Genomic DNA, 19,022 nt, shown 5'->3' with positions numbered 1-19,022 from the left:
TACGTAGTTGAGAGACATCTTAATGTAACAACATTACTTTCATGTTTTGTGTTTTATTTCCACTGTGTTTCCTTAAAAGAATATTCTCTTTGATTAGTGTGGCGCCAACAAGGTGACGTCATCCGCGTCGGGAACCAGTTGAACCTGTTTTTTACGCATTTTTCAAATGATATTACTAGCTTTTCAAACTGAAACGAAATTGTGTTTGCATTAAAATTTGCTAACGGAGTTCTCTAAAGCAGACTTTACCCTAATGGCAAGACGACCATGAAAGTAAAAATGTTTATTGCCTTTTCACACATATTTAAAGGGGAAGTAGCAGTGTGTGGTTTGATATGCAAGAAACCAAAATAAGATTCCTTGATATTCTTAAGAAAACAATGAAATTCACACTTGTCAATATACATTTTACTCCCAAGCTAGCATTGTACCTCAAATATGCCACGGCCATGCATTTAAATTACCTTACAAGATTATTGAAGTAGATTCATTTATGTTCATGTAGGGGGTTGAAGTAATATGTTTGTGCAGGGACGTGCACATGATTATAGAGGGGCAGGGGCTCAAAGTCAGAAAAGGGCAGGACATTTTTTTTGGGGTCCTTTACACAATATGGAAATGAATGTAAAATAAAATTTGCTAATAGGAAGCTAACTACTTAGCTGTGTGTCCTTTGTAGGTAAAAGTGATTGCCATTTCTTTTGTGTCAACAAATTATTGTCATAATGGGTTAATTCACATTATCATAGGCTTGGAAGACATGAAAAGCAACAAAACACTGGTTTATTATTAGGCTATTTATTGTTAAAGATAAGCACTTTAATATTGAACATTGAACAGTGCAACATGAACTTTGAAAAAAAAAATAAAAAAAATACCCAAATGGAAAAAACTTCAATGTGAAAATCTGTCCTTCTTCCCTTAACTTGATGAAAACACCATCAAGTTGTAACTTATGGTCTTTCTCACTTAATGCTCAGACTAAACAACTGAAACGCAATACAGGGCCAAAAATATGGACCAGGAGCAGTGTTGGTACTAAGTAACGCGTTAGTGTAACGCCGTTAGTTTCGGCGGTAACTAGTAATCTAACGCGTTATTTTTTTTTATTCAGTAATTTAGTTACCGTTACTACATGATGCGTTACTGCGTTATTTTACGTTACTTTTGATGTAGTATCGGGTAGAAACAGAAGCGCTGCGGTGTCGTTCTTCTGAATCTTCCTCTGTCACAAGCCGGAGAGAAGAAAAGAGGCGCGGTTTATGTGTGTGTGTGTGTGTGGGGAGGGGATGAGGCACACAAGTGATCCACGGTTTGATATATGAAACAAAAAAAAAAAGTTGTTGGCACGTTCAGTCCACACACAGCGTGGTCATGGCGAGCGGAGTAACGGAGGAGCTTGAACGCCCCCGCCATTGAATCGGTGTGTTTATAAGTGCAGACGCTGTTGTGCAAAACGAGGGTTTTAAACACATGCTGAACGTGCTTGAACCACGTTACGACATCCCGTCGCGCACCCACTTCAGCAATAAGATTGTGCCAGATCTTTATGAGCAGGAGAAGAAAAAAGTTGTGGATGAACTATCCCGAGCATCAGCTGTTGCGCTCATGACAGACGGGTGGACGTCCAGCGGAACTATAAGCGCTCACTTCATCACAGCAGACTGGGAGATGAGAAGACACGCCCCCTCTACGAGAGTCACCTTGCGCAGGTACTGACACAAGCAGTGGAGGAATGGAAGATAAAGATATCCCAGTCACACGTGATAATGCCAAAAATCAAATAATTACAGAGAATGAGGCAGGACTGGGACCACAGATAGGTGCTTTGCACATGTAGTGAATTTGGCATCACAGAAGGGAATCTCAGTCAATAGGATGGAGCGCCTCTTTGGGAGGATCAGGAAGGTTTCTTACTTCCACCCAAGCACAACAGCTGCTCATGTGCTTAAGACAAAGCAAGAAATGCTAAAGCTGCCTGCTCATACATGATGTCCCAACGAGGTGGAACTCCACTTATGATATGTTGGAGCAGCAGGCAGCTATATACTCTGCATTGACCCACAACACCCTGAAGACAAATGTCACCCTGTCTGATGATGATGTGAAAGTGGCAGATGAGGTCCTCCAGGTGCTTAAACCCCTCAAAAGTGTTCCATCTCTACTGAGCACTGAAACTTCACCATCTGTGTCAATGATCCTGCCACTGAAAACAAGGATTCTACAATCCATGGCTCCAAGTGTGGAAGACAGCAGCATCACTCCAGATGTCAGGCTTTATTTCAAGGAAGATGATGTTTCTTTCAAGGAAGATGATGTTTCTTCTTATGTTGCACTTAAACTTGTTTTTTATTAATGGTCATTGGTCCAAGTTTAAAGAAAGGAGGAATGCCTTTTTATGTTGCACTGTTTTTCATTAATTATGTTAAAAGGAAAATAAAAATGTATGTCAAGTTGATCAACAGATTGTATTATTCTCCAGTGCAATAACAGTACTGGGACGGCGTGGCGCAGTGGAAGAGTGGCCGTGCGCAACCCAAGGGTCCCTGGTTCAATCCCCACCTAGTACCAACCTCGTCATGTCCGTTGTGTCCTGAGCAAGACACTTCACCCTTGCTCCTGATGGGTGCTGGTTAGCGCCTTGCATGGCAGCTCCCTCCATCAGTGTGTGAATGTGTGTGTGAATGGGTAAATGTGGAAGTAGTGTCAAAGCGCTTTGAGTACCTTGACGGTAGAAAAGCGCTATACAAGTACAACCCATTTATCATTATCATTTACTGAAATGAAGGCAAAAAGGGCATTAATGGGAGCTATAAAAAAAAAAGAAGTAACTAAATAGTTACTTTTCACAGTAACGCATTACTTTTTGGTGTAAGTAACTGAGTTAGTAACTGAGTTACGTTTGAAATAAAGTAACTAGTAACTGTAACTAGTTACTGGTTTTCAGTAACTAACCCAACACTGACCAGGAGCCAGTAGAGGGCTGTAGGATGGAGGCCACCCATACCCAAATATGCTCCTCAATGTAAATTCAGGGCTTCCATGAAATGCTGTGAAATCAGTGCACAATCAGTAGCCAAACCTTCTGGGGGCCTTAAAGCAGCAACCTTCTGGGGGCCATGTCCCTGTAGATGTTGATCACATCATTGTGATTTATGACTCCGTCTTTTTCAATGGAGAGGAGAAGGAGATCAGACAGCCTCTCTTCTGTGCATAGGCCTCTGAGTGAGTTTTTGACCAGCTTCAGTTTAGAAAAAGACCTCTCTACTGTGGCAGTGGACACTGGAATCGTGGCATATGTTTTCATCATTTCTTCCATTATAATAATAATTATTATCATTATCATCAATATTCTTATTCTTATTATTGTTATTATTATCATTATTATTATTATTTTGTTAACCCACACAGAAATAGCAAAGTCACAATAAACTTTATATCTAAACCTCTACTGTGAGAGAAATGTGATCCGCCGTAAACACAGTGCATTTTATTTTGAAAATTAACCCGGTGTTTATTTTGTATTTTGTACACTACTTCCTGTCCCGCACGATCCGCTCTGCTCTGTGTCCGCACTCAATTGATGCGCCGTGCTCCGACGTCCGGCAAAAACAGAAGCTGACACATTGAATAATAGAATAATACAGCGTTTTTCTGAAATATTACACATATTAGATGCTGAATAAGTGGACGGCGACTAGACCATAACTCACAGGTTCAAGTTGCTCCACTGTCAAGTCTCCTCAGGGGCGCAGTAACTGGCTCTCTCTCCTCTCTCTTACTCACTCACTCGCCCTCTCTCTCTCTCTCTCTGGCGGAAGCGGCAGGCTCATACAACCCGGTATTACAAGAAAACGTGGAGTTTTTGTACCGCTGTTTTTTTGTTTTGGTTTTTTTTTACATCCCTGACAGGAATTTATTAATGTTGTTTAAAAAAAAAAAAACACACACAGGCAGAGGGCACTTTTTAAGACGAGGCAAAAAAGGGCAGGGGCTCAAGCACCCATAGAGCCCTATGTGTGCACGTGCCTGCCAGTGTGTATATATATATGATATGAGACTGAGTAGTTAGTCAAACTTTTGAGCTGGGATAGTACAAAACCCACAACCAGTGAAGTTGGCACGTTGTGTAATTTGTAGAGATGTCCGATAATATCGGCCGATAAATGCGTTAACATGTAATATCGGAAATTATCGGTATTGTTTTTTTTAATTATCGGTATCGGTTTTTTGGGGGGGGGGTTTTTGAGTTTTTTTAAATCAACATAAAAAACACAAGATACACTTACAATTAGTGCACCAACCCAAAAAACCTCCCTCCCCCCATTTACACTCATTCACACTCATTCACACAAAAGGGTTGTTTCTTTCTGTTATTAATATTCTGGTTCCTACATTATATATCAATATATATCAATACAGTCTGCAAGGGATACAGTCTGTAAGCACACATGATTGTGCGTGCTGCTGGTCCACTAATAGTACTAACCTTTAACAGTTAATTTTACTATTTTTCATTAATTATCAGTTTCTATGTAACTGTTTTTATATTGTTTTACTTTCTTTTTTATTCAAGAAAATGTTTTTAATTTATTTATCTTATTTTATTTTATCAATTTAAAAAAAAAAAAGTACCTTATCTTCACCATACCTGGTTGTCCAAATTAGGCATAATAATGTGTTAATTCCACGACTGTATATATCGGTTGATATCGGTATCAGTAATTAAAGAGTTGGACAATATCGGAATATCGGCAAAAAGCCATTATCGGACATCCCCAGTAATTTGTAAATAAAAACAGAAATAGTGGCCGTGCCAGCAATCGGAGGGTTGCTGGTTACTGGGGTTCAATCCCCACCTTCTACCATCCTAGTCACGTCCGTTGTGTCCTTGGGCAAGACACTTCACCCCTTGCTCCTGATGGCTGCTGGTTAGCGCCTTGCATGGCAGCTCCCGCCATCAGTGTGTGAACGTGTGTGTGAATGGGTAAATGTGGAAATACTGTCTAAGTGCTTTGAGTACCTTGAAGGTAGAAAATCGCTATACAAGTATAACCCATTTATCATTTATAATACAATGATTCGCAAATCCTTTTCAACTTATTCAATTGAATGGACTGCAAAGACAAGACATTTTAATGTTCGAACTGAGAAACTTTATCTTTTTTTGCAAATATATAATTATTAACTAAGAATTTAATGGCAGCAACACATAGTAACAATTTTGGCAAAGGGGCATTTTAACCACTGTGTTGCATGGCCTTTCCTTTTAACAACACTCAGTAAACGTTTGGGAACTGAGGACACCAATTTTTTAAGATTTTCAGGTGGAATTCTTTCCCATTCTTGCTTGATGTACAGCTTAAGTTGTTCAACAGTCCGGGGTCTCTGTTGTGGTATTTTAGGCTTCATTTTGCGCCACACATTTTCAATGGGAGACAGGTCTGGACTACAGGCAGGCCAGTCTAGTACCCGCACTTTTTTACTATGAAGCCACGCTGTTGTAACACGTGGCTTGGCATTGTCTTGCTGAAATAAGCAGGGGCGTCCATGATAACGTTGCTTTGATGGCAACATATGTTGCTCCAAAACCTGTATGTACCTTTCAGCATTAATGGTGCCTTCACAGATGTGTAAGTTACCCATGCCTTGAGCACTAATACACCCCCATAAACATCACAGATGCTGGCTTTTGAACTTTGTGCCTATAACAATCCAGATGGTTCTTTTCCACTTTGGTCCGGAGCACACGACGTCCAGTTTCCAAAAACAATTTGAAATGTGGACTCCACAAAACACTTTTCCACTTTGCATCAGTCCATCTTAGATTAGCTCGGGCCCAGCGAAGCCGGCGGCGTTTCTGGGTCTTGTTGATAAATGGCTTTGGATTTGCATAGTAGAGTTTTAACTTGCACTTGCAGATGTAGCGACAAACTGTAGTTACTGACAGTGGATTTCTGAAGTGTTCCTGAGCCCATATGGGGATATCCTTTACACACTGATGTCGCTTTTTGATGCAGTACCGCCTGAGGGATTGAAGGTCCGTAATATCATCGCTTATGTGCAGTGAGTTCTCCAGATTCTCTGAACCTTTTGATGATGTTACGGACCTTAGATGGTGAAAATGAAATCCCTAAATTCCTTGCAATAGCTCGTTGAGAAATGTTGTTCTTAAACTGTTCGACAATTTGCTAACGCATTTGTTCACAAAGTGGTGACCCTCGCCCCATCCTTGTTTTTGAATGACTGAGCATTTCATAGAAGCTGCTTTTATACCCAATCATGGCACCCACCTGTTCCCAATTAGCCTGTTCACCTGTGGGATGTTCCAAATAAGTGTTTGATGAACATTACTCAACTTTCTCAGTCTTTTTTGTCACACAGCTTTTTTGAAACATGTTGCAGGCATCAAATTACAAATGAGCTAATATTTGCAAAAAATAACGTTTTCCACTTCGAACGTTAAGTATCTTGTCTTTGCAGTCTATTCAATTGAATATAGGTTGAAAAGGATTTGCAAATCATTGTATTTTGTTTTAATTTACGATTTACACAACGTGCCAACTTCTCTGGTTTGGGGTTTGTGCGTAACGATACTATACTAATGCAGTAGTACCTCAACTTACGAGCCTAATTGGTTATGTGGCATAACTCTTTACCCCAAACACGTGTGTCTCATGTCAACGTTGTCCTTTGAAATCAATTGAAATCAATTTAATTTGTGCTTGCCCCGTGCCGCCAGATCCCAATTTTAAAAAGAAAAAACAACTTTTGGAAATCCTGTGTGATAAACAATGCAATAGCATCAGAATAAGAATCAGAAATACTTTATTAATCCCCGAGGGGAAATTAAAATGTACTACTAACAAGTACAATAGTTTTATGAAGTAATGTAATAACAATGCAGGGCATTTTCCTTGGAGAGGGGACTTCTACTGCATCCTTTGAGCTGCTTCTCATCAGCAGCTTTTCCATATTTTCATGGATAAATGACCGCCATTGGGATATTATTATAACGTCCTTGGGTGGCGCTATTTCTCATTCTGCCTCAGTACATTCCAACTGCTTCACCAACTCTGCTGCGCGCTCTCTCATGTTTTTGTTGAGTTCTTTCTTTAAATTCAATTAACATCATCCACATCTTATTAGCGCTGTCCTTCACTTCCCCGTACTTCCTTTCCATGATTGGAAAAGCAAACTTGTGTTGATCTTTAGTTATAAGACTGAACGTTTACTGTGACATTTGCTATGCCAACTGATGGCCCGGTTCCCTACAACTTAAAGCATGAAATTAGCTCTTATCTCAAAACACTTTTACGTTGGGGCACGTTTAAGTTGAGGTACCGCTGTAAAAGTAATTACCCGTAGAATGAAGAGAAACTACAAAGCAAAGTGACAAGATGTTTAGGATTTCCTGTCCACAATTCAACCAGCTAATCCCTCCCCCGTCCCTTCAGGTAATCCATCATGATTCCCATCACAGAGCTCCGGTACGTTGCCGACATTCAGCCGGGGTACCGTATTCTGAAGCCGTGGTGGGATGTTTTCAGTGACTACCTCACCCTCGTCATGCTGATGATCGCAGTGTTCGGCGGCACGCTGCAGATCACGCAGGACAAAATGATCTGCCTGCCCTGCAAGAGGGCCGTCAACGACACCTGCGAGGCCAGGCCCACCCCGAACACGTTAGAGCCCAAAGGCGTCCAGAACGAGCTGGACCGCCAGCAGTACAGCTACATCGACGCTGTGTGTTACGAGAGCACCCTGCACTGGTTTGCCAAGTACTTTCCGTACCTGGTGCTGCTCCACACGCTCATCTTTCTGGCCTGCAGCAACTTCTGGTTCAAGTTCCCGCGCACCAGTTCCAAACTGGAGCACTTTGTGTACATCCTCTTAAAGTGCTTTGACTCCCCGTGGACCACCAGGTCTTTGTCTGAGACGGTCGTGGAGGAGAGAGACTCCAAACCGTTGGGGAAGATGAACGGTGCCATGGACCAGAAGACTTCGTCCGCCAGCAAGATGAACGGTGCCATGGACCAGAAGAGTTCGTCCACCAGCGAGGACGTTGAGGCCAGCGTGCCCATGCTCCAACGGACAAAGTCCAAAATAGAGCAAGGGATTGTGGATCGATCGGAAGCGGGGGTTTTGGATAAAAAGGAAGGAGAGCAGGCCAAGGCTCTTTTTGAGAAGGTGAAGAAGTTCAGAATCCATGTGGAGGAAGGAGACATCATTCACCGTCTTTACATCCGTCAGACCATCTTCAAAGTCATCATGTTCTTGGTGATTATTAGCTACGCCGGGTACTACGTCTTCTACATCCGCTTCAACGTTATGTGCACAGTGGAGACGAAGAAGCTGACGGGATTCAGCACCTTCTATTGCGCTCACCCGTTAGCGACGCTCTTCAAAATCTTAGCCTCCTTCTACATCTGCCTGGTGGTGGTGTACGGCGTCATCTCCGTCTACACGCTGTGCTGGATGCTGAGGCGCTCCCTCACTCGCTACTCCTTCGAGTCCATCCGTGAGGACAGCCGGTACAGCGACATCCCTGACCTGAAGAACGATTTTGCTTTCATGCTGCACATGACGGACCAGTACGACCCGCTGTACTCCAAGCGCTTTGCCGTGTTCTTGTCGGAGGTGAGCGAGAACAAGCTGCGACAGCTCAACCTCAATAACGAGTGGACGCTGGAGAAGCTGAGGCAGCACATCTCCAAGAACCCGCAGGAGAAGCTGGAGTTGCACCTGTGCATGCTGAGCGGCGTCCCCGAGACCGTTTTTGACCTGGTGGAGCTAGAGGGGCTCAAGCTGGAGTTCATCCCCGACGTCACCATCCCGCCCATCATCGCCAAGCTCTCCAACCTGCGAGAGTTGTGGCTCTACCACACGCCCGCCAAAATTGAGTCCGCCGCCCTGACTTTCTTGAGGGAGAAGCTCAAGTCTCTCCACATCAAATTCACCGACATCAAGGAAATCCCACTGTGGATCTACAGCCTCAAGAATCTCAGCGAGCTTTACCTCACCGGCAACCTGAGCGCCGACAACAGCCGCCACATCGTCCTTGACGGCCTGCGGGAGCTCAAACGTCTCAAAGTTCTCCGTCTGAAGAGCAACCTGTACAAGCTGCCGCAGGTGGTGACCGATCTGAGCGCCCACCTCCTTAAGCTGTCCGTCAACAACGACGGCACCAAGTTAATAGTGCTCAACAGCCTGAAGAAGATGGTCAACCTGAGCGAGCTGGAGCTGGTGCGCTGCGACCTGGAGCACATCCCACACTCCATCTTCAGCCTGCACAACCTGCAGGAGATCAACCTGAAGGACAACAACCTGAAGACCATCGAGGAGATCATCAGCTTCCAGCACCTGCGCCGCCTGGTGTGCCTGAAGCTCTGGTACAACCAGATCATATACATCCCTTATCAGATCGGCACCCTGAACAACCTGGAGAGGCTGTATCTCAACAGGAACAAGATCAAGAAGCTACCCAGCGAGCTCTTCTCCTGCCTCAAGCTGCGCCTCTTGGACTTGAGCCACAACGACCTGACCAGCATCCCGGACAACGTGGGCTTACTCCATAACCTGCAGTACTTCGCCGTGACAGCAAACAGAGTAAGAAGTCATTTACTGCTTTGTTTTGGTTGGCATGCATTGTTGAATTAGGTCATCTTCAGTTGTATAAATTCCTCGTGTGCCCAGGAGGTCGTTAGGTAATTGAAAAGCTCATCTAGTCACACCAGCAAGTTCTCCATTTGGAGTGTGGTGCTTATTTATTGAAGTAACTGAAGAAGTTGTCAATTCGAGTGGAGGCCACTATTTAAGGAACTATCCACCTTGTGTATTCAACTGTCTTACACTCCCATACAGCCATTGTTTGTTTGATTAGGGTAGCATTTAGTCCACCAGAGGGCGCCACTTAGAATCTAAAATCTCCCCCAGAGACAATGAAGGAGAGTAGTTGTTTTACTTTTAGGACATGTCAACAAGTTCCTGCTGTTCACAAATCTCAATACTGTCTACGCAGTTTACTAGTGGTACTGCTAGGCTTTGTCTGTATACACACCAAAAGGTGTGTATACTTGTTTTGTGTTTGTAATCCGTTCCAAATGGTACGAAAAACCAAAGCAAATTTTCCCATAATAACGTAAATCCTTGATGGTGCCGGAAAAAAAATAGATTCACAACCAGATTACAACTATTTTTCCGATTTGAAAATTTGAAGAGTCAGATAAAAAAATGTTTCTAACCAAAAGAAGCTTTTGTGACCTGATTTAAAAATATTTTATTATTGCGAAAATCTGTTCGTATTGAGTATCATATCGTGTCGAATCAGGAATCGATTTTAAATCCTAAGAATCTGAATGGAAATGACTCATGTGTTGTTGTGAAATTCACTACCCTATAAATCTAATCAATCCATTCCAGATACCCAACAACCCATCCATCCATCCATTTTCTACCGCTTATTCCCTTTGGGGTCGCGGGGGGCGCTGGAGCCTATCTCAGCTACAATCGGGCGGAAGGCGGTGTACACCCTGGACAAGTCGCCACCTCATCGCAGGGCCAACACAGATAGACAGACAACATTCACACTCTAGGGCCAATTTAGTGTTGCCAATCAACCAAGAAGACAAAATACATTTTATATGGAATAGTTACATGCAGAAAACTATGAAATATACAAAAATGACGAATGAAACGCTATCATTTAAATCTCTTCTTGGTGACGATGATAGCCACTTTGCTACGAGTTCTTTTGAGAATTCAATAGTGTTTCTCACCTTCTTTGTCAAAGTGCTGCAATTCACAACTTTCTTTGGCCCCATTGTGGACTGTTTTGCAGTCCTACTAAATGGAAGAAAACAAAGGATTCTTTGTTTGGGTACTCGATTCCGCAGAGTGATACTTGTGCAAACAGAGTAGTTTCAGCCGAAAACCGGGGCAAAGCTTTTGTGAAATGGCACTGCGTGTATGCAACTATAACAAATACCTTTATTTAGCTTTTGCACGTTGCGGTCTGTCATGGACCTGAAGTTGTGTATACAACTTCTTTGAGCTTAAATCTTCCATAAACCTTTCTCCCAGATAGAGACGCTGCCCATGGAGCTGTTCGAGTGCAAGAAGCTGTGCACGCTCCTCCTGGGCAACAACTGCATGGAGACTCTGCCGTCGCGCGTGGGCGAGCTAAGCGGACTGACCCAGCTGGAGCTGCGCGGCAACAACCTGGATTGTCTCCCCGTGGAGCTGTCCAAGTGCCGGCTGCTGGAGAGGAGCGGCCTGGTGGTGGAGGACAAGCTCTTCAACACGCTGCCGCCCGAAGTCAAGGAGCAGCTGTTGGGCGTCGAAAAGGAGAGCGTGAAGATTTCCCAGATGAATGAGCACTGACGCCGTCTGTGAAGGTAAGTGGAGGCCCGAAAGGAACATCGGCGACATTTTTTCAGAAGATAAGACCCACTTTACCTTGATGTGCCACCCGGGCTCTTTGCCAAGACCACTTTTTGGTGTGTTTTTGATCATTTTGTTGTTGTTTTTGCATGCAACACCGCACTGCTGCCATGTCAGTGGACTGAACGATGGATCTCCAATGATTCATAATGCTCCGCACGGATAAAGTGATCAAAAGTGAGAACTGGGAGACACGCTGCCACAGCTCTCCGTTCCACTTTTACACAGCAAAAAAGAACGAGAAGAGAGAAAAGGGAAACGACTGTAAGATTAGTGATTGCCTTTGCAGCCTTGAATGATTCACTCGCTTCAGGCTTAGCATGCTGCTAACATGGCCTTAACATCTCTACTTAGTATTATTCGCTGCAGACTTTATGTTGCGGAGGGCAGCGGTATTGTCACCAGCTGTTTCTCTTGTTTACTATTTTTAACGCTAAATGTTTGCCATGTAAGAGTGGTGTTTTTGTGCAAGTAGGGGTCATTGAAATGGAAGCACGCTTGTTAAGTGACTTGCAACAAGCAGTCAATGTACAGAGGAACAAGAGTAAAAATAAGTTTAACGCCGCATAAAACTACATTTAGTTTGTCCCTTATGGCATTTGAATGTGGAGGTTTCACTCTTCTTCATTTGTTTTTTTAGCTCAAATGCCTCCACTCAAAGCGCTCCTGTGGTCACGTGACCACGAGTCACACTCTTCTTGCTGCTCCTCGGCCTTGGCGGAAACGCGTGAAGGTCTGAGATGGGGTCGGCTTACGGCCGCTGAACAGGAAGCCAATGACTAGTTAAACAGCCGAGTGTGCAAATGTGCCAAAGCACCGCCTGTCACATGACCCCTTAAACGCCACCATTGCGTCGACTTTTACACGCTGCCCATTCCTTTTACGCAAGGAAGCCATACGTACGCTTAAAGAACATGTTCTTTTATGGAATGTACACTAATTTTAGCTTATAGACGACTGAACGTCATTATGTCCTGATTGCACTTTTGTACCGTCGTGGTAATAAAACTGTACACATTCCTTTCTTTTGCAAAGTCTTTTTATTGCTGCTTACTGGGGCAAATATTCATACTTTAACTATTAAAATGAGGTCTATAAGAATTCCTGCTATATTGTTGTATCCACTTTACAATTGTATGTAAGGGTGTAACGGTACGTGTATTTGTATTGAACCGTTTCGGTACGGGGGTGTCGGTTCGGTTCGGAGATGTACCGAACGGGTACACATGCTAGCAGCGACCAGGCTAGGACAACATGTACAAACCCCGTTTCCATATGAGTTGGGAAATTGTGTTAGATGTAAATATAAACGGAATACAATGATTTGCAAATCATTTTCAACCCATATTCAATTGAATATGCTACAAAGACAACATATTTGATGTTCAAACTGATAAAAAAAAATTTTTTGCAAATAATCATTAACTTTAAAATTTGATGCCAGCAACACGTGACAAAGAAGTTGGGAAAGGTGGCAATAAATACTGATAAAGTTGAGGAATGCTCATCAAACTCTTATTTGGAACATCCCACAGGTGAACAGGCAAATTGGGAACAGGTGGGTGCCATGATTGGGTATAAAAGTAAATTCCATGAAATGCTCAGTCATTCACAAACAAGGATGGGGCGAGGGAAATTGTTGAACAGTTTAAGAAAAACCTTTCTCAACCAGTTATTGCAAGGAATTTAGGGATTTCACCATCTATGGTCCGTAATATCATCAAAGGGTTCAAAGAATCTGGAGAAATTACTGCACGTAAGCAGCTAAGCCCGTGACCTCCGATCCCTCTGGCTGTACTACATCAACAAGCGACATCATTGTGTAAAGGACATCACCACATGGGCTCAGGAACACTTCAGAAACCCACTGTCAGTAACTACAGTTGGTCGCTACATCTGTAAGTGCAAGTTAAAACTCCTATGCAAGGCGAAAACCGGTTATCAACAACACCCAGAAACGCCGTCGGCTTCGCTGGGCCTGAGCTAATCTAAGATGGACTGATAAAAAGTCTAGGGTTAGGTCTGACGAATCCACATTTCAAATTGTTTTTGGAAACTGGACGTCATGTCCTCCGGACCAAAGAGGAAAAGAACCATCCGGATTGTTATAGGCGCAAAGTTGAAAAGCCTGCATGTGTGATGGTATGGGGGTGTATTAGTGCCCAAGACATGGGTAACTTACACATCTGTGAAGGCGCTATTAATGCTGAAAGGTACATACAGGTTTTGGAGCAACATATGTTGCCATCCAAGCAACGTTATCGTAGACGCCCCTGCTTATTTCAGCAAGACAATGCCAAGTCACGTGTTACATCAACGTGGCTTCATAGTAAAAGAGTGCGGGTACTAGACTGGCCTGCCTGTAGTCCAGACCTGTCTCCCATTGAAAATGTGTGGCGCATTATGAAGCCTAAAATACCACAACGGAGACCCCCGGACTGTTGAACAACTTAAGCTGTACATCAAGCAAGAATGGGAAAGAATTCCACCTGAGAAGCTTAAAAAATGTGTCTCCTCAGTTCCCAAATGTTTACTGAGTGTTGTTAAAAGGAAAGTCCATGTAACACAGTGGTGAACATGCCCTTTCCCAACTACTTTGTCACGTGTTGCAGCCATGAAATTCTAAGTTAATTATTATTTGCAATAAAAAAATAAAGTTGATGAGTTTGAACATCAAATATCTTGTCTTTGTAGTGCATTCAATTGAATATGGGTTGAAAAGGATTTGCAAATCATTGTATTCCGTTTATATTTACATCTAACACAATTTCCCAACTCATATGGAAACGGGGTTTGTAAAAGCCAGAGCTGGAAGACCCTCCTGCCTCGTTAAGATCTCCCGTTTGGGAACACTTTGGCTGCGCGATACAACAATGGAGGACGGAGGTTGGCCGACATTGTTCAGCAGCTGCTTCTGACAACACGTCAAACATGTGTTGCACCTTTCCTGCTACCGGCTCCCAGACCGTAGTCGAGGAGCGCAGGGGAGACACTCCTCCAGGGCCGATGTATTCTCGGGGGCAACACCCTTCACTCTACCCGGCAGTGGGTCTCCACAGCTCCGGACTCCAAGGTAAATGACGAGTCCGGCGATTAGTTGCAAATCGTGGCTTTATTGAGGTCTTGCACACACAGCCAATCCAACAAAATACTAGCCACTCCCCGCACTCAGCTACCGCTCCCTCACCACACTCGCCCACACACTCACCTCACATGCTGTCACATATTAAAGGGCCACACACACACACACGCTACTTTCATAACACATGCTAACCCATTTGTAGCGTCACCACCGCATTCAAGCAGCCTCTCCTCGGCGAGTCAGGCAGGGCTAAAGCAATAACAAATGTTTTTAAAGCAGCAGATATAAGTCCATATTGCATTAAAAACTAGATTTTGACCCACATCTATGGTGGAAGAACAATGAACCCATATATCTTCTTACTGGGGGGGGGGGGGGAGTTAATCTGAGGCTGAGTTGACTTGAAATTGTTTAATGTTGCACTTTTTATATTTAGAAGAAAAGTTTTGTCATTTTATTTAATCTGAGCAACAACTTGAGGCAGTTTAATGTTGATTAACGTGGACCCCGACTTAAACAAATTGAAAAACGTATTCGGGTGTTACCATTTAGTGGTCAATTGTACGGAATATGTACTGTACTGTGCAATCTACTAATAAAAGTCTCAATCAATCAAAAAAAAGCACTTTATATGTAGAAAGGTTTTATTAAGAAACCATTCTGAGCCTTATCTTATTTAGTTTTTATTTTATATATTTTGACCACATTAACCCTGGCAATGGACCCTGTGTGTATATGTATGTTATGCCATTGTTTACAAATCTGGTTAATAAATAACCAAAAAAAATTTTTTTTTTTCTTACTGTACCGAAAATGAACCGAACCATGACCTCTAAACCGAGGTACACACCGAACCGAATTTTTTGTGTACCGTTACACCCCTGGTGTTAAGCAAATTATATCATGTATTTTTGTTGTTTTGTTATTTTAGGAATGTGGTCATTTCTCTTATTACTGTGATCTTTACATAATGGTTATTGTCCACAATATTTTCCTTAATATTTCCTTTTTAAAATGGGAATTGTAGTTTCTGAAAGTTCAAAATCAATGCGTGTGTGTGTGTGTGTGTGTGTGTGTGTGTGTGTGTGTGTGTGTGTGTGTGTGTGTGTGTGTGTGTGTGTGTGTGTGTGTGTGTGTGTGTGTGTGTGCAAAATCCAAAACCAGTGAAGTTGGCACGTTGTGTAATTCGTAAATAAAAACAGAATACAATGATTTGCAAATCCGTTTCAACGTATATTCAATTGTACAGACTGCAAAGACAATATATTTAATGTTCGAATTGAGAAAAGTATCTTTTTTTTGCAAATCATCAACTTAGAATTTAATGGCAGCAACACATTTCAAAAAAGTTGGCACAGGGGCATTTTTACCAATGTGTTGCATGGCCTTTCCTTTAACAACACTCAGTAAACGTTTGGAAACTGAGGAGACCAATTTTTGGATCTTTTTAGGTAGAATTCTTTCCCATTCTTGCTTGATGTACAGCTTAAGTTGTTCAACAGTCCGGGGGTCTCCGTTGTGGTATTTTACGCTTCATAATGCGCCACACATTTTCAATGGGAGACAGGTCTGGACTACAGGCAGGCCAGTCTAGTACCCGCACTCTTTTACTATGAAGCCACGCTGTTGTAACACATGGCTTGGCATTATCTTGTTGAAATAAGCAGGGGCGTCTATGATAGCGTTGCTTGGATGGCAACATATGTTGCTCCAAAACCTGTATGTACCTTTCAGCATTAATGGTGCCTTCACAGATGTGTAAGTTACCCATGCCTTGGGCACTAATACACCCCCATACCATCACAGATGCTGGCTTTTGAACTTTGCGCCTATAACAATCCGGATGGTTCTTTTCCTCTTTGTCCCGTAGGACACGACGTCCACAGTTTCCAAAAACTATTTGAACTGTGGACTCATCAGACCACGAAACACTTTTCCACTTTGCATCAGTCCATCTTAGATGAGCTCGGGCCCAGCGAAGCTGGCAGTGTTTCTGGGCGTTGTTGATAAATGGCTTTCGCTTTGCTTTATAAATAAAGTTGATTTGATTTGATTTGCATAGTAGAGTTTTAACTTGCACTTACAGATGTAGCGACAACTGTAGTTACTGACAGTGGTTTTCTGAAGTGTTTCTGAGCCCATGTGGTGATATCCTTTACACGCTGATGTTGCTTTTTCATGCTGTACCGCCTGAGGGATCGAAGGTCCGTAATATCATCGCTTACTTGCAGTGATTTCTACAGATTCTCTGAACCTTTTGATGATATTACGGACCTTAGATGGTGGAATCCCTGAAATTCCTTGCAACAGCTCGTTGAGAAATGTTGTTCTTAAAGTGTTCGACAATTTGCTCGCGCATTTGTTCACAAAGTGGTGACCCTCGTCCCATCCTTGTTTGTGAATGACTGAGCATTTCATGGAAGCTGCTTTTATACCCAATCATGGCACCCACCTGTTCCCAATTAGCCTGTTCACCTGTGGCATGTTCCAAATAAGTGTTTGATGAGCATTCCTCAACTTTGTCAGTCTTTTTTGCCACTTGTGCCAGCTTTTTTGAAGCATGTTGCAGGCATCAAATTCCAAATGAGCTAATATTTGCAGTCTATTCAATTGAATATAGGTTGAAAAGGATTTGCAAATCATTGTATTCTGTTTTTATTTACCGTGCCAACTTCACTGGTTTTGGGGTTTGTATGTATATGTGTGTGTATGTATATACAGGTATATGTTTATATTGGGGTAGTGGTTCTTAACCTGGGTTCGATCGAACCCTAGGGGTTCGGTGAGTTGGCCTCAGTGGTTAGGCAGAGCCTCCGCCGCAGAGGTCAAGACACGCCCGACTCATCGTGTAAACAAAAACTTCTCCCTGTCGGCGTATTATGGATACCCCCAAACAATGTTCCCTCTAATTTTCCATATGTGTGAGCAAATGCAAAAACTCCTTGAGCATTCGGTGGAGCACATGTGAGCGACGTCAGACGTGCACATGCACTGTGGTCACACCTGCAGCGCACCTGTCCCAAACCTGACTAAATAACAAGTTCAATGTTTTATTATTGTAATCAAATGACAGCAGTCATTTCCATAAGGTTATTTTCTAATATAAGTGTTTTGGCCCACTTACAATGACTATAACATTGTTTTTCATGAGCTGTGTACTAGTATTATATGTCTGGGTGGGGGGTCCTACTTTGGAAATAATGTGTACCCCTTTCAGATATCGCATTTAGTTCCCACCAAAACATTCACATATTGCACAATGAGATGTAAACATTGGATCATGTGTACATTCCTGTAACTTTTTGTTTGTAAAATATATCTTTATTAGTATTTCTTTAATATGATAACATCATTTTATGATTCCGGTTCGGGTTCGGTGAATGCGCATATGAAACTGGTGGGGTTCGGTACCTCCAACAAGGTTAAGAACCACTGTTTTAGGGGTTTAACGATACACAAAATTCACAGTTCGGATCGGTTCAATGTTTCAGTGTCAAAAAAGAGACCTTTTCCTGCTTTTTTAACTTGGAGTTTATTCAAATTATCAACATTTTTGTTTAAACTCGAAAGTACAGTAAATGTATCTGGTGCAGCTATACCTGCCCCGTTTTCTACTATGCGCCATATAAAACAAAAACAGCACCCTGTAAAAAATAATAAAATAAAATAAATGCACCTGATTAATCACCCATCTTCTGTGGTGCATTCTGAGCAGCAGAGTAACAGCGGTTGCTACGCACACTGTTGTCTCTAATTGTGCTCTTGTCTTCTTGTACAAAGCAGGAACTATGGCATCGTGAAGGAATCTTGTAACGGGGCTCAAGTGTCTGCAGCAAACCCGACATTCTCCACAACAGAAAAGGGTCACGTGTTGACAGCAATAAAAGTAACAATCGCCCGATCGATTTATTTTGCCCTTTTTGAATGTGCTAATGGCTCTTTAAATGCCCCGGGTAAAGTTTGTAGCCTGTGAGCTCTTTGTTTTTGTTTGGTTCAGGGTGATGTCGGCGTAAATTTGTTGTCATGTTTGTTGTATTTCAACTGTTGTAGTTTATCGTTCTGTGACACTTACTGTTGAATTTTTGTCCACGACACGCTTGCCATCAGGGTCATACTTAAACACGAAAACCAGAGTAGTTCCACACACCAGATCTGAATGATGGTGGAGGATCTTCGATTTCAGGTATATTGGAGGCATTAGCAGTGTTGCAACAAGATATAAAAGCTGCATGCGAAGCCTTATATCTCAGTTTTGGTCCGAATGAATGTGTGTGGCACAGCTTAGTGGATCTGTGCTCGTCTAAGGCTGAAGGCAGAAGTTGATAAACCAAACAGAAACCATTGTATCGAACGGCTCCAAATTAATACATGTAAGGTTGCAACCCTAGTTTATAAATATGTGTGTATATGTGTATACATACTGTATGTATGTATGTGTACATACAGTCGTGGTCAAAAGTTGACATACACTTGTAAAGAACATAATGTCATGGCTGTC

The 19,022-nt window shown here is 42.6% G+C and overlaps 1 protein-coding gene across 4 annotated transcripts in view; it reads left to right on the top strand.

Moving 5' to 3' along the window:
• lrrc8aa (leucine rich repeat containing 8 VRAC subunit Aa) overlaps positions 1–19,022 on the top strand; it is a 19,534-nt gene extending 512 nt beyond the window's left edge. Inside the window, exons 2-4 of one of the 4 annotated variants that reach the window (XM_061932081.2) lie at positions 7,458–9,609; positions 11,083–11,396; positions 18,305–19,022. In XM_061932081.2, the coding sequence (XP_061788065.1) occupies positions 7,468–9,609; positions 11,083–11,382 (2,442 nt within the window). In that variant the 5' untranslated portion in view covers positions 7,458–7,467 and the 3' untranslated portion in view covers positions 11,383–11,396; positions 18,305–19,022. Of the gene's footprint in view, positions 1–7,457; positions 9,610–11,082; positions 12,720–18,304 lie in introns of those variants that run through there. The other 3 variants (XM_061932080.2, XM_061932078.2, XM_061932082.2) reach the window with 3 other exon arrangements.

Source organism: Nerophis lumbriciformis, linkage group LG39 (assembly GCF_033978685.3).
Source record: "Nerophis lumbriciformis linkage group LG39, RoL_Nlum_v2.1, whole genome shotgun sequence".
Classification (NCBI taxonomy): domain Eukaryota; kingdom Metazoa; phylum Chordata; class Actinopteri; order Syngnathiformes; family Syngnathidae; genus Nerophis; species Nerophis lumbriciformis.
This window is presented reverse-complemented; position numbering and strand designations above follow the sequence as displayed.